The sequence below is a fragment of the Panthera onca genome, chromosome D1 (genome assembly GCF_046562875.1).
Source record: "Panthera onca isolate mPanOnc1 chromosome D1, mPanOnc1 haplotype 2, whole genome shotgun sequence".
Lineage (NCBI taxonomy): Eukaryota > Metazoa > Chordata > Mammalia > Carnivora > Felidae > Panthera > Panthera onca.
Genome location: NC_138348.1, coordinates 10,006,829 through 10,022,601, shown reverse-complemented (window position 1 = coordinate 10,022,601; position 15,773 = coordinate 10,006,829). Strand labels below are relative to the sequence as shown.

Below are 15,773 nucleotides of genomic sequence, written 5' to 3'. Positions count from 1 at the left end.
CCTGACTCCCGTTATCCTTGGGATCCCACCAAAAACGATCACATGGCAAAGAAGACGCAGCTGTCGTTTCCCTCCTTGGGAACCGCTGTTGCAGCAGCAAAGGCAAGTGACTACAGCCGCTGCCGTAAAGGAAGGAAAGGACTTTACACTGAACTGGTGCAGTGTGACCGGGTTGATGCTGGGGAGCTGGGCAACCAGAAGGAAAGCGGAGGCAAATGGATCTTTCTTCTTAGATTCTACTTTATTTGGTAAAACTCGGAAACTAACAACCAATTCACGGCCCCCGACCTTCTTCCCTCTGAAGAAGGCAGTTCCCCAGAGACAAAAAAGGCTGTGGCTTGGGTAACACCCACCATCTCCAGGTTTCAGACTCAGAGCAGCTCATGGCCTGGTGGTCAGGCCTCCAGACCCAAAGCTCTCAGGCAATAGAGAAAGCAAAAGGAAGCTCTCACTTCAGAGACAATGACCCGTCCCACCCCCTTCCCCCCTACCCACAGCCTCCCCACACCCCAACCTAAATAAAAAGATAGCAGAGGACAATGCATGAGTGTGATACACACACACACACACACACACACATACACACACACACACGCACACACACACAGAGCTTCTTTTCAGCCCAAGAGCTGCAAAATCCCTCCCTGGAAGGACAACCGGCAACACCAATCAAGGCTTGGTGGTCCAAAGCAATGGCTGGAATCATCTGAGACTGGTAAACATCCAGGGAGAAAATACTTCACCTTCACCCCGTTCCCAGGTCTCCAGTGAACTGGTTTTAGTTCAAAGAAATCCCCATTTCCACACAGGTAGACTGTGGCCTCTGGGACAGCTGGCTTAGGGGAAGGTTTCCCCTGGCCGAGAAGACAGTGGTGGGGGAGGGGAGCAGGGCAGGAGAGCAAAGCCTTCAGGGAGGGTCTGGGAAAGGGGACCCCAGCCCTTGGCTAATGGATCCGCGTCAGCTCCTCCACAACCTTGATCAGGTCGTCGGCGGTGGCCTCTCGCTTCATTCCGCTGCCATCATCGTACTGCAATGAGGAAAGGGGAGGACTGTGAGGGCCACTGGGGTGCTCTCTCACCCCAGGGAGGGGGAAAGGACAGTCACAGCGAGAAGCACCTGTCGGCAGTATTGCCGTGGCAGGGAAGGAGGTCTCATCGGAAACCCACACCTTTCCTTAAAGGTACAAGTCAGCAAGGTCTCCTGACAGCAAAGCTGGTTCGAAGGCCACCACCTGGTATACGTTTCTCTCCCTTCCAGAATGTCCCCCAGAGGCACTATCTCCAGTGAACAATACCCCAAAACTCTGCACTGTGGCAAGGTCTCTTCCCTATAGGATCCTGACCCTGCCTCCCATCTGTGGGTTGCCAGAGATCTGCACATGCCCGAATATGCCCTCACTCCTGGAGGTCACACAGGTGAAGTTCCTCGTACAGTGCCGTGACCCTCAGCCACATCCCCTTGCCTTCAGACTCCACCTTCCCACAAGGGTAGGAAACTACTTAGAAAGGGCCGCTGGTACTTGGGGGTGGAGGCAGGAGACACCGGCACTCTGGTGTCTCCAGCACGCCTGGCCCCGCCATGGACTTGGGTCATAGTCCAAACACCGCACAGCTCACCTGTAGGTTTGCCACGACCTCCTGCATCTTGGGCCGGCTGATGTCTAGGAAACTCTCAATCAAGTCTCCATCAATGAAGCCTGTGGCCGGTTCTGTCTTTCGCTCAGTATGAAAGGATCTCCAGGTGGACAGGTGAGTTAAGGAACATGCAATTATCTGCAAACAGCCTTACTTTCAGTCATCCCTGCCTCTGCCCAACACCACAATCTAAAAGTGATCTCCAGGATGAGAACAAGAAATGTTTGCTCTTTAGACAGTTTTGGAACTGAAAGGCCTTAGGTAAAATTATCACCTGATCCAAATATTCTCTAGTAGAGTGATCTTTGGGGCACCTGGGTGGCTCAGTCAGTTAAGCATCCAACTCTTGATTTCAGCTTAGGTCATGTTCTCACAGTTCATGAGATCGAGCCCCGTGTCGGGCTCTGTGCTGACAGTGCGGACCCTGCTTGGGATTCTGTCTCTCATTCTGTCTGTCTCTCTCAAAATAAATGAACATTAAAAAAATACTTTAAGAAAACTACAGATCAGACCCTCTCCTTAGCACAGAGCCTGGCCACATACGGACGTTTTCCACAAGCACTCCAGGTAGTCCGATGTACACACCCGGGAAGAACCAGGCTTCTAAGTGTAACCTTGATCTACACAGATGAATAAACTGAGGCTTAGTGGGAGAAGAAGCATGCCAAAAGCCCTGCTGGGTAGCAAAAGCTGACACACCAGCCCATCGCCTCTATCGCAGGTAAGAGCTGGGCCGTCCTGCCTTGGAATGGGCCCAGAGCCCTCCCGCCCTCCTGCCTGGGGAGGGCTCTTTCTATCTCCAGGAATAAGCAAATGTCCAGCAGTACTTGGATCCTGGGTGTCACAGGGGCCTGATCCCTGGGCTTCTGGAGCTTTCGGCTTCTTTACTTTTCCCCTCTTCTCCCACCAGCCTCTCCCACAAGAGTTCTCAGACCCTGCTGTCCCCAACAAGATTTCTGAAAGCACATTCTTACGTGGTCATCTAAATTTCCTGTTTGACATGCAAGGTCAGAAAGACCAGAGGCATATTTCAAGGACACAAATAATACATTTCTAAAATGAACCAGGTAAGCTGGGTGATAAGTACATGGGGAGTCACTATACTATTCTCTCTGCTACCGTGTGTTTGAATTTTTCCAGAAGTATATTAAGCGCACACACACACACACACACACACACTGGGGTGCCTGGGTGGCTCAGTCTGCTAAGCATCTGACTTGATTTTGGCTCAGGTAATACTCTCACGAATATCTGAGATCAAGCCCCGCATCAGGCTCTGTGCTGACAGTGGGGAGCCTGCTCAGCTCTCTCTCTGCCCCCTCCCCATGCTTGCTCACTCAAAACAAACAGACATTAAAAACAAAACAAAACAAAACCCACAAAAGTCCATTCCCCATGGGAAGCTAGTCAAGACAGTTCCTAAACAGCAGCAGTTTCCAGAAGCAGCCTAGGGTAATGCAGCTGTCTACCTGTGCTGGGACACGCCCCTGGAAAGGATATAAAGAGTGCTCGATCTTGCCCACACTTTTGATGACTTTATTGAGTCGATTCTGCATGTCCAACAGCAGGTTGTACCAGCTCTCGGACAGCGAGGTCACCAGCCCTGGAGAAGCAAAGGGAGCCGTGAGCCGCAGAGCCCGCGGAACGCTTCCTCCTCCGAGGGCAGCCCGGGGAAGCCACGTGAGGAGAGCCGAGCTTGTGGCGGCCTCTGCTAGCGGACGCCTTGGCAGCGGCCCACCGCTGTCCGCATCCCTCCGAACGGGGGTCTGTGCTGCAGCGCGCCCTGCAGGTGCCCGCCTTACCAATCATGCCGTTGACTGTGCCGAAGAGCACCGAGCCCTGTGTGGGCGTGGAAGTCTCGCCCAGGTTCTGCATGACCAGAGAGCCGTGGCAGAAGACGTTGACGAACTCGCCCAGGTGGAAGAGACCGACCTCCTGGAGGTGCTGGCGCTCCTCGTCGGTAGTGGCAGCGCTGAAAGACAGCGTGAGAAACTCGCTCCCTGCACCTCCCGTCCCCGCCAAGGACCACACGCACGGGACACCATGTGCTCCGCGTCCCTGGTGAGCCCACGCACGCCCCAGCGGAGGAGGCGGCCTGGAGACACCGACTGCTGTGGCTCTGACTCCCTCGTGGAAGAACTCTACCTCAGTGAGGAGGCGCACGGACACCGAAAAAGGACCCGACGTCTTCATCCACCACTCGGGGACCCTGCCCCCCGCCCCGCCGTCCCCAAAGCTGGTCACTCACCTATCCTTTTGACACACAAACAAGTTAAAAGCATTTTCAGCCCCCAGGAAATTGTCGTCATCCAAGATTTCGACAGCACTCATCCAGTTAGGATTGAAGTCTCGAGCAATCTTCAAATAGTAAGGTACAACAAGAAAATATAATCAGCAGTGTGTAACAGAAGCGAGTTCTCCGACTGGTCTTTTGGCCAGAGGCCAAGAGCCCGCCCCGCAGAAGAGATGGCCCTGTGTTTAACGACTGCCGCTCTACAGAGATGCTACCCCCATCTCTGGCCAGTGCATCCCAGCTGGTTGCACCTGAATGGGGAGATTCAAGTGCCAGGGGAGGGTCCTCCGAAAACACCTAACCAAAGCAGAAAGTATGCTCTGGGAAAAACCTGCCCCCGCTGGGCTTGATTACCCCTCCCCACCGCAGAAACACTCGCGGAGGCCACATCGTGAGAAGTCTGCCCCCGACCCCAACTACCTCTTCAAAGTTCCCCTCCATGGGCTTGTAGGCAAGCAGCAGCACTGAGCGCATCAGGTCGCCCACCAGGATGAAGTCGCCCTTGGTCTTCAGGTAGAGGGCCATGATGTTGTTGTAGTGATTGCACTCGGTGCGAAGCTCCTTCTCTGTTGTCCACTCATAAAGCCGCACCTGGGAAGGACATCCCGTTTCTCTCAACCCGAGGGGCCCCAAACCTCTCAGAACGGCCCCTGTCCCCCTCTTCAAGCCTCCATGTGCAGCACCATTTACCGGAGTGCAGCATGGGAGGTGAGCCGGCTTGCTGCGGAACTTGCGTGAATATTTTATTTTGGTATTACACACTTACGAGATACGAAAATAGAGTGAGCACATCAAACTGGTAATAAATTTTCCTTTACATAAAAAAAATGAGTCCAGTGTCAAGAAAGATATCAAGTAAACAGTAATGCAAGCAATACTAAAGACACAACAAAAGATGGTCTTCTCGTGACTGACAGTTGAGAACTGACCTACAGAAATATTTCTGGAGAAAGAAGATCCATCTTGATCAGAAAGGAACAAGATCACCTCCCGACGAACCGTCTTTTCTGAACCCTTCTCAGAACATATGTTCTTAGAACATTCTGACGTGAACCCAATGAGCAGAGAAAATGGAATAGAAAGTCCAACAGAAACATGGTCAAATAACTCAAGGACTCTTTCAAATAATTGAAGGCTCAGGTCTTTATCCCAGGGTAATGGGATCAAGCCCTGCATTGGCCTCTACACTGAGCGTGGAGCCTGCTTAAGATTCTCTCTCCCTCTCTCCGCCCTCTTCCACTTGCACGAGTGTGTGCGCTCAAGAAAGAAAGAGAGAAAGAAGAGACAGGAAGGAAGGGCGGGCCCAAAGAACTAGATCTGTGGCCACCCCTCCACCCAAAGAGTTTTCCCCCCTTTTTTCTTCTCCACTGCTATGTTTCTTCAGTTACAACCACACCTCCAAACTAATGAAGATGCTTTACAATCCAGCAGACAAACAGATACATATTCGGCACAACCCAGTCAGAGGACTCCACTCCCTGGAGAAGCCTGCCCTGGCAGACCCCCAGGATCCAGGTGGCCCCGCCCAAGGCTTCGGCACATACAGGAACTGCTGGACAGAATATATTAAGCCATGATTTCTCAGGGTATGTGTAATGAAACCGGACTCCAAAGAGGCGCCTGCCCTCCAAGAGTCACGCGTGACAATTACAATGGCTACCACACCTCCATCGGCAGGGTCATGGGTACCCAGAGCCCCCCATCTTTGGGTAAGCCCACTCCAAGAGTGGAGTAAAAATGGGGCCAAACACTCAACATGCTCCCGGCAACACTCCCCACCCCCTTCATTCGCAGTCTGTCTACTCTGGAGACAGTCAAAACCAAGGTCAGACACCACCAAAAATCCAGGATGTCCACTCTTTAACCCAGCAGGTTCTGTCTGCTATCTAATATGGCAGCCACTAGCCACAGGTAGCTACAAAACACCTCAAATGTGGCCAGCCCAAACTGAGATGTGCTTTAAGAGTAAAAACACAAAGCAGGTTTTGAAGTCTCTGTATGAATAACTCACAAAATACCTCCCTAATAATTTTTGCATTGACTACATGTTGAAACGATAGTTTGTACCTATTGGGTTAAATAAAATACATTCCTCAAGTCAATTTCATCTACCCTTCACTTTTACTCACGTGACAACAAGATAGTCTAAAATTACACCTGCAACTCCTATGGGAGCTCCGTTAGACAGCAATGGTCTAGCCACCTCTTCCCTAACCTCGCATTCCACCCCCCCACCCCCCCACGTCCCGCGCACAGGCTCTGCACCCGCTTGCTGGAGCACAGTCCCTGGGCAGCCTCCTCTCTGGCCAATCTCCTTTCTCTCAGACGTGGCTCTTTTCACAAGGACTCCAAGCCCTCTCAACTTCTCCCTGCCCCTGTCCCCTGTACTGCCGAGGCTGGAGGAAAGACAGGCTTCCAAGCACTCCCAGCCGGTCCTTTCTCACCTCCATCCTGCCTCCTCCCTGACATGCCATCCAGAAGCCCACCCCCTCAGACTCTGCCAGCCCCAGAGCAGCCATGCACACCCCCACCCCACCACTCTCCCCCACACAGCCTTCCTGGGATCCTTGGTGACTTTCACACTCATAGAAAAGGCCCAATACCGACTCCTTTCCTCTCCTCACCCCCCTCTCCTCACGTATCTTGTCCATCCAACAGTCACCCTCAGAACCTGCCACTACACGATTCCAGAATCTTGTGTCCTTGGTTTCACCGCCTCTCAGACCACTCACAGACAGCGAGCTCCTTCTACTTCCCAGTAACCGGATACTCTCCTGGTCCGCGGCCCTCCAGGTCCTGAGGCTACGAGCCATACCTCCTGAACCCTCTACTCCCTCCGTTTCCACCCTTTCTCTCAGCTCCTTCGGAGGGTAGACACAACCAAGTGGACCGGTGCTTCCGACATCCGGGGCCCACAGGGGTACTGCGTCCCACCTCCCATCGGTCTACTCAAAAACACAGCTCCGGCACCTCGTGTCTAATGGACCGTTCTCGTCCACACAGAAACGTGCAGCCGTGTTTCCAAGCTTGAAAAGCTAACAACTCTCTTGTCCTGCCACCCCTGCAGTCACCCCATTACTCTTTTCTCCCTTCAACACCAACTCCCCGAAAGCGGTTCTAACGCCAGCAGCCCTCTCCTCCCAGTCCTGGTCGAACGCTCCTCTCCCAGCTTTCCACCCCACTGCCCACCCAGAGTTGCTCTGGCCGAGGGCAGCAATACCTTCCACGGTGGCAAAACCAGAGGCCAACTCGTAACCCTTACGTTACCTGACTTCTGACAGCACCTGTAATTTATCAATTCGCCCCCACCCGAAATTCTTTCTGTGGCTTCCAGAACACTTTTCTCTCTTGGTTCCTCTCCTACTTCATTCCTCACCCCTTCTGCGTTTGGCTCGTTCTTCCCCATCACCCCAACTTATGGGCCGGAGGATCCCAGGGCTCGGCCTTCTGGTCCCTCCTCTACCCACTCTCAGCACGTGGATGATCTTGGGTGACCTCATCCACACTGCTGGTTTATTTATTTATTTTAGTGTTCATTTATTTTTAAGACCTAGAGAGACAGAGCATGAGCGGGGGAGGGGCAGAGAGAGCGAGACACAGAATCCAAAGCAGGCTCCAGGCTCTGAGCTGTCAGCACAGAGCCCGACACGGGGCTTGAACCCACAAACCGCAAGATCATGACCTGAGCGAAGTCGGACCTTAACCGACTGAGCCACCCGTGCACCCAACACACTGCCGGCTTTAAGTGCCGTGTCATAACCGCTGCCCTGCCATCTCTAGCCCACCCGGCAACCATCGTGACGTCTTCACTAACGTGACTACTGAAACCCAGGAGGTCCAAAACCAGGAAACCTCTGGTTTCCTCACTGGGACACAGAAAAATACCTTTGGTCTCTGCCCCCAGTTCCTGACCTAGAGTGCTCCCAAAACCCTTGTAACTTCCTAAATGAGAGCAGCATTTTACACTGAGCTCCTAAATCCCCCGGAATTTCCCGGGTGACAAGAGTCCTTGGTTCTAATGAGGTGCCTCTTGGTGGTTCCTGGATAGTTCAGGACGTGGGCCGGTGCCCATGATTAGAAGCCTGGACCTGTTGGCCCCCTCCCCCATCCTCTGGGGAAGGGAGAGACCGGAGATTCAGTTAACGATCGATCATGCCTGTGTGCCGGAGCCCTCCCTACCTTCTCCAGCGCCCCTGCTCCCAGAAACCAGCCGCTGCTGTCTGCATCAGCACTACCGCCTGACAGATCTCACCGCTGCTGCCCTTGGGCTCCTCCGGCCTTTCCCAAGATGTGAAGTGATCTTTCCAAGACAGAAGTCCAACCACATCCAAGCATTTGCTCAAACCCTCTAGAAGTCTCCATCATCCTCACAGTAAAACCCCAAAGTCCTTAAACAGTCTATCAGGCCCCTGGCTGCCCCTCTGACCCCCCTGCCTGCCCCAGCTCGCTCCCACGCAGACAGCAGGACCGCTCCTTCCTCCCACTCCTCGCACTTGGCTTCTCCGAGACACAGGCATGGCTTCTCCGTCCCTCAGGAACCTGCCCGGATGTCACTTTCTCAGCAAGAACCGCCCCCCACCCCCAACCATGTGATGAAATAGCAGTCCCCACCCCATGCTGCTTCTGGCACTTCCTCAGTCCCTGCCCCACTTTTATCTCTCATCGTCTCAAGAACAGGTCCCAGAACCAGCTCTTTGTCCACTGCTACATCTCACACCTACAGTGGACTGTTTCACGGGACCAGTACTTCCGGGACGTACCGAGGATAATAACACGGCTTGGCTCACCTTGTTCCGTACAGATGGAATAGTCCCCCGCCACGGCCCACTCGCAAGCACAGGGACTGCAGCCCGCACCCTGTTCTCAATACCCACAGCGCTCAGGATCTGATAGGCACGGGGGGCTCCCGTAACCAAGGCCAAGAGCTGGGCCAACCCGAGCTCCCCAGATGCCCAGCTGCGCCCTCCATCCCCCCGACCCTGTCATCCTTAGCATCTGACACATAGGCAGTCTCGGGGAACGTGAAAGAGACATGCTCTGTAGACGATAGGGTGCAACCCAGGGCGTGACACCAAGCGGCCTCACCGTGCTATTGATGCTGGCTAACAGCTTCCCGTTGAATTCCACCATGGAGTACACGGCCCCTTTCACTTCCTTCTCAGCCACAGTCTGTAGTTTTCCTGAGGGGAGAGAGAAGAGACTCTGAGTCTCCTTTAGGAGCCCACACTTTAACTCATCAAAAGAATCCTGATTCCCCCTCTGGCTCTAATTCCTGCTCCCAAACCACGCGTCTGAATGCAGGAAGTAGAGTCAGTGTCTCCTGGGGTTAACCACCACCACAGCTATGAGCCCCAACAGAATGTGCAGCGACTCCACGCTGTGTCCAAGATCTGCCGCCCCCAAAATTGCAGCTCCGACTCCCAAGATGGAGACCACATTCCATCTCAGCCATCTGAGCTGAGATTTTGGGGTTGATAGTGAGTCCTGAGAACCCTCTTGGGTAGGGGAGATGAGAAGAGACAGATGTGCACATGAAGCACTAAAGCTGCAACAGGACCCACGCAGCTGAGCAACCAAGTGCAAAGCAAACCTAGGATTCCTCTCCTTCTGGCCGCTCGATTCTCTTACCCGTACTTCACCTCCCCCGCCCCCGCCCCCACCCGTCTTCCCTTCAAAGAGTAGAAAAGGAAGAAACGCAAGCTAGATTTTACTTGTGGGTCTGCCGCCCCCCTCTGTGAAAACTGATTCAGATCAGCAGCAGCTTGAGTGGCAGAACACAAAGTCTCGTGGCACAGCAATCAATCCAGACTCTTCCGCTGCTTCACCAAGGCCCTGAACCCAAACGGTCTCACTTTCCCAGATGTCAGATCTCTCAAAGGCTGGGGACGGTGCCCACTTACCGTCGGAATACTGAAAGACCACGATCCGACCCTGCTTGGGCTCCGCCTCTTCGGGATACACCATGGCCGTGCCCACGATGAAGTACGTGTTGGGGTCTTTGCCCAGCTTGCAGGAGACCAGGCTGAGGGCGTACTCGTTCTGCAGAAACTGGTGGGCATGAAGCACTGGAAGGAGACCGGGAGGCGTGACTGGCTGCTGAGCCCCACACACAGGTACCCCTGTGCTCCAGGGAGGCCCCCAGCTGGGCTCCGAGCACGGCGCAGGCGGTGCCGGGACGCCGCCTCCAGCTGCTCCTGTCCCCTCAGCCTGTCTCCGTCCCTCACCAGCCTGTGCTGACGGGAGGCAGCCCGGCACCCTGCACGCCCGGCCAACCCAGAGGTCCCACCCCTCCTTTCTTCTCCTCCTCCTGGGAGGGTCTGCCACGAGGTTTACCCAACTTCGGAACCTATGAGAGCCTAGAACCGGCTAGCTGAGGGAGGAGGACGTGGGCAGCAAAGGACAGAAAGAGCTCATCTGCACCTTCGAAGGTGTGCTGGTCAATGATGAGGAGGTTGTGCACCTCCACCTCTTCTCCAAAGGAGGTCTCGTGAGGCGCTGTGCTGCTGGAGAACAGCTTGCTGGAGCTGACGCTGCTGGACAGGGCCTGAGAACACAGAACGCACGCGCCCTCTCAAAAGGAGAACGGGAGGGGGTCGGCCAGGACCAGGGGACAGAAGCGGATCTGAAGGAGGAAATCTCAAGGCTGGCAGCTCGAGGGGAGCCAGAAGAACAGAGAGCTTCGGAGAGGACACGGGGACCGAGGATAAGGAGCCAAATCCCGTATAAAATTGCCACAGCAGTCCAACACAGAAGAGCCTGAGGGTCGCTAACGGCCATTAAGACAGTGATGGCAAGTCGCTCGAACAAAGCGAATGAAGAACTAAGGCAACCTAGCGAGGGGAGAGACTCCAGCTCTGCCGATGGGAAGCGCGGGAAGCAGGTGAAATAAAGACAGGTGTAAAGACCTTATGCTCTGGGTTAAGGAGAGATGGTTCCAGCACAGACGTCTGGGAGCAAGAAAAGCAGAGAACACGCGGAACTAAAGCGTCAGCTAACACCGCCACTGAGTCTATCACGCGGGGTCGCAGACTGGCACCCGTATTTCACAGATGAGAAATCTGAACTTTAGGCTTACCCAAGGTCACACAGCTAGCAGTAAACCCTGAAGACAGTTCTGCCAGACTCCAGACCCCGCCTCTTACCTGTTATGCTAACGCTGCCCCCCGTTACTCATACCTACGAAGCCCTCAAATTGATGAACCAAGAGAATTACTCATCCTGCAAGGCTACGGACTAGCAAAATCACAGACTTCCACACTTATCCCAAATTCTTCTCAACCCTCTGATGAGGGTGCCAAATCCAGCTCGCTGCCTGTCTTTATAACACGGTGTTACTGGAACCCAGCTATCCTACCTGTGTCGACGGCTGCTTCCGTAACGGCCGACTGGAGGAGTCGTTCCCACAGGGCCGACAAAGCCGCACCCATTATGTGACCCTTTACTGAAGAGTTTGCCAGCCCTGCTGTGATGCCATCTTTCTGTGTCCATGCCCTCACCTGGGTGCTGGCACTGGGCCTCAGGGCCGTTGTGCCCCCACTCGTGTCCTGGACTTCGATCCGGCTAGAAAGGACCCCGAAGCACTGGGACACTTCCTGATAGCAGATCTTCCTGGAGAACAGGTGCGGACAGTGCCTCTCAGAACAGGTCTGAAGCGCCCACACCGACGCCCAGATGGCTGAGCTCCGCGGCCCTCCTCCCCTGGCCCTCACCTGGGGGACTCGTAGAGGGGGACCGTGCGAATGTGCAGCTTCTGGATCTCGTCGATGGTGCCAATGGTGAGGGTGCTATTGTTGGCCAGTGCCAGGCTGGAAAGAAGGGTATGGGTTTAGATTGAGTAGACCCAAGGAAGGAAAGGATTCTACGAGGCAACTCCGTAAGGGGAAGAAAAACAAGGCAGAATTACACTAGCTTACTCGTTAGTGGTTCTCAACTTTGACTCTATGCTAAAAATCATGAGGGGGTGGAGAAGGGGGCGATCTTGAAACATTCAGATCCCTGGTCTCACTGCCACCCCCCATCTCACTAATAAGTCTGGTTGGGCCTAGGCTGAGATTTTTTTTTTTTAACGTTTATTTACTTTTGAGAGACAGAGTGCAAGCAAGGGAGGGGCAGAGAGAGAGGAAGACAGAGGATCTAAAGTGGGATCAGTGCTGACAGCAGAGAGCCTGATGAAACTCACAAAACTGTGAGATCAGGACCTGAGCCACTCAACTGACTGACCCACCCAGGGTTGAGATTTTTAACTGCTTTCCATTTAATGCTAAAAATGTAGCTACAGAATCTACAACTAGGATCCTCAAAATCTCATTTGCATCAGAATGAGCGAGAGTGCTGGGCCCCACCCCCAGGGTCTCTGATTAAGGGGAGTTTACTGGAGCTGGAGCTGCAGGAGTGGGGGTGGGGGGGGCACGTGGGGAGGATCATACTATGAGAAACCCAGCTCTAGAAGAATACACAATCATTTCTAAATCAGAGGTTCAGAAACCAACTAACCATCTGAATCACTAGGGAGGTTTCCTGAAAATATAGATTCTAGGACTGAACCCCAGATCTACTGAATCAGAATCTAAAAAGGAGTCAAAAGAAATCTGTACTTTTTATAAAGCATCCCAGGGATTTCTAATAGGCAGCCAGAGCTGAGAACCTCTGTTCTACATTTCTCATCTTAGCTATTTACAGATTCAACTTTGGGAAAAGGCTAGAGGACAAGGGTTTGAGGAAAACATCATGACGCCCTCCATCAACAGCATCTGTTGAAGAAAGAAAAAGAGGCTCACCTGTCAGGATAGCCATCAGAGTTGAGGGGACACATGTAGTTGACTTCCTTGAGGTTGACATTGGAGAAGACCAATTTGTGGTTGCTGCTGTAGATGACAGTGGGGCGGTCAGAGCAAGCAAAGACGTTGGTGGTAGAGAGAGAACGGAAAGTCCTCAATACCGTGGGCTGGGTGCCCAGAGTCACCTTCTTCCGATCGCTCAACAGGCCTACAGAAAGAACGGCATCAGGAGAGAGAAGGACAGGACGCGGGACAAACAGCTGGACCGTGGAGGTTCAAGAGCAGTGGGCCGAGGCTAAGGCCACTAACTGCTCACTCCTGATTTCTCAAAGACTCCCCGTCCAAAGTGTTCTGCTCACCCGTCTCAATGTTGAGCCCGAAGTAGAAAAGTGCCCCGTCTCCCAAGGCACAAAGGAGGTAGTGGCTGCTCTCAAAAGTGGTCATCAGGATGGAACGAGGAATGATCTCTGTGGGAGAGGGGCACGTCAAGATCTTGCTCCACATTCTGACTTGGATCCCAACCCCTAAAGGGTCCTCAGGAGACACCTACCTCCACCCAGCATCTCTTTGTGCAGTAGCTCAAAAGAGGGCAGCTTCAAGATACGTGCAGAGATGTCTGTCCACAGGCCAATGGCACAAAGAGGGGACAGCCCGTTGCTGTCCCCCAGTGGGGTGATGTCCAAGCAGGCCACTTCGTGTTCCATCTCTGTGTGGCTGAACAAAGAGGAAGATGGCAGAGGAAGGACTCCGAGGATGAACGAAGACCCAGAGAACAGGAGAGGAAAGGCAGAGCAGACCGACCGGCACACACCTGATCTGCCGGAGCTCCTGAGGGTGGATCTGCAGGTAGTAGAGGGCCCTTCCCACGGCCACCACCACCTGGCTGCTGTTGCAGGAGGCCACGCTGATGTTCTTGCCCTGAGGCTCCTTCCACTCACTGACCAGAGCTTTGGGTTCTTGAGAGACCAACCTCACAGATGCTGACGTGATCTAGAAAAAAGAAGAGCAGTGTCTCCAAGCACCTGCTGGGATCCATCCACAAGGGGGAAGGTGGTAAAGGCTGCCCTAGTGGAGCCCTAAAAGTAAACTAGGGAAGTCCTCTCTGCCATGTATTTTTCTTCCCCAAACACCTAGAACGATTAGTTCCGATAGATGCCATCTGTCGCTGAAGCCCTGAAGAAGGCTGGCTTAAAACAACTTCCAGCTGACATACCGGAAAAAAAAGGTAACCTGACTCATTCTGATGAAGTCTTGGGAAAACTATCAACAGAGGAAGACCCCGTGACTACCGGCCTAGCAGTCTTTCTCAAACCAAAAATCAGTCTTCTAAAATAGTCAAGCTCTTTACTATACATGAACCATTAAAATGCTTTAAAATTTGGAGGCTCCGGGCTGGCTCGGTCGGTGGAAGAGTGCGACTCTTGATCTCAGGGTCATGAGTTCAAGCCCCATCTTGGGTGTGGAGATCACTTAAAACTAAGATCTTAAGGGGAGGGGTGCCTGGGTGGCTCAGTCGGTTGAGCGTTTGACTTCGACTCAGGTCATTAACTACTGGTTCGTGAGTTCATGCCCCGCATCAGGCTCTGTGTGGACAAGCTCAGAGCCTGAGTTTGCTTCAGATTCTGTGTCTCCCCTTCTCTGTTCCTCCCCCACTTGCACTCTCTCTCTCTCTCTCAAAAATAAACATTAAAAAAAAAAAAAAATTAAAAAAAAGTCTTAAGGGGAGCCTGGATGGCTCAGTTGGTTAAGCATCTGACTCTTGGTTTCGGCTCTGGTCACGCTCTCACGGTTCGTGAGGTTGGGATCTGTGCTGACAGAACAGAGCCTGCTTAGGATTCTCTCCTTCCACCCCTCCTCCATCCTCTCAAAATAAATAAACGTTAAAAAAATAAAACCCTTTACAAAAGGCTACGAAATTATGTTGAAGTAAGTTTAATGAATCTATTTCATCACTGAAATAAAATAAAAAGCAAGTTGATGACAGTGTAATGTCATTGATTCATCTCACCTATCAAAACTGAGTTCCTATTTAAAGAGTAAAGCCCTTTAATAACAGACACACGAACTGGTGCCAGTCTTCAGGCCACTAGTTAGAAAACACTGACAAAGCAATGAATCAGTATCTGGGCATCTCCCACACTTGGTCCAGAAACCAACAGAACCTTCTCTCTGGCTTTTACCAAATCCACCACTGCCTGCTGACTAACAGGAAGACCCAAGTGGATAAAAAGATGGAGACAAGTTCATTAATCCTCAGGCACACAAACGCCATGCCCGACACCGGCAAACACTGACAGTTAAGGAAAGTGCAAAAGGTTGAGGGGATGTGCAAAAAGTGAAGAGAGCCAGGGGTCACTCCAAACTGAAAACAACGAAGGCGTGGGAAGGCGCTCAGAAATCAGGCTCCCGGGGCTAACAAGCGCCAAAAGGACACCTGACCCCCGTGTCACGTATATATTTAAAACAAAATCAGAATACAGTAAGTTCTCGTTCTAACAACGTGGAGAGTGTTGCTGACAATCATATATGGACGGGAGCATTAGGACTAAATAGGTGTGTGTTACTATTAGAACAAGGGAAAAAATACGTCTCATAAAATAAGCATAATCAGCGGTTTGCCCAAATGTGGCACCCCAAACCATAAAAATGTTACGATCCCAGTCTATAAAAGAGAATGTGAATAAATACGATATACATACATTTCAGAAAAAAACAAAGTTAAAAGGAACAACTCCAAAATTAACCCACCACTGGGTGGTAGGTCATCGAGTAATTTTAATTTTCTTTCCCTAGGATTCCTGTTACTTTCAGAGTCATAACCATGGACTGTCTTAAAATCCTATGGTGCTCTAGACTGCACTGTAGGTCAAATTCAAGTAAACAGCGCTTGCCCCTTTCTCAGTTACCTGGATAAGTTGCTGATGAGCCACGTTGCCACAGAAGAAAGTCTGCTGATCATCCACGAAACCCATCAGTTCGGTTTCCTCCACCTCCTCTCCGTTCAACATGAGAACTCTGCGGCAGAAGGGAAGGCCCAGGTCAGCCGGCCTGGCTTCCCCACCTTGCAC

The 15,773-nt window shown here is 52.5% G+C and overlaps 1 protein-coding gene across 1 annotated transcript in view; it reads right to left on the bottom strand.

Annotated features, from left to right (window-relative positions):
- Positions 1–218: 218 nt before the first annotated feature.
- Positions 219–15,773, bottom strand: part of DDB1 (damage specific DNA binding protein 1) — a 29,179-nt gene continuing 13,624 nt past the window's right edge. Inside the window, exons 12-27 of the mRNA XM_060606854.3 lie at positions 15,612–15,720; positions 13,517–13,695; positions 13,256–13,419; positions 13,065–13,172; positions 12,706–12,913; positions 11,638–11,733; positions 11,425–11,536; positions 10,349–10,472; positions 9,829–9,993; positions 9,014–9,108; positions 4,349–4,519; positions 3,884–3,993; positions 3,438–3,607; positions 3,136–3,238; positions 1,618–1,741; positions 219–1,028 (exon numbers count right to left, since the gene is read on the bottom strand). Coding sequence (XP_060462837.3) covers positions 945–1,028; positions 1,618–1,741; positions 3,136–3,238; positions 3,438–3,607; positions 3,884–3,993; positions 4,349–4,519; positions 9,014–9,108; positions 9,829–9,993; positions 10,349–10,472; positions 11,425–11,536; positions 11,638–11,733; positions 12,706–12,913; positions 13,065–13,172; positions 13,256–13,419; positions 13,517–13,695; positions 15,612–15,720 — 2,122 coding nt within the window. The 3' untranslated portion in view covers positions 219–944. The remainder of the gene's footprint in view (positions 1,029–1,617; positions 1,742–3,135; positions 3,239–3,437; positions 3,608–3,883; positions 3,994–4,348; positions 4,520–9,013; positions 9,109–9,828; positions 9,994–10,348; positions 10,473–11,424; positions 11,537–11,637; positions 11,734–12,705; positions 12,914–13,064; positions 13,173–13,255; positions 13,420–13,516; positions 13,696–15,611; positions 15,721–15,773) is intronic.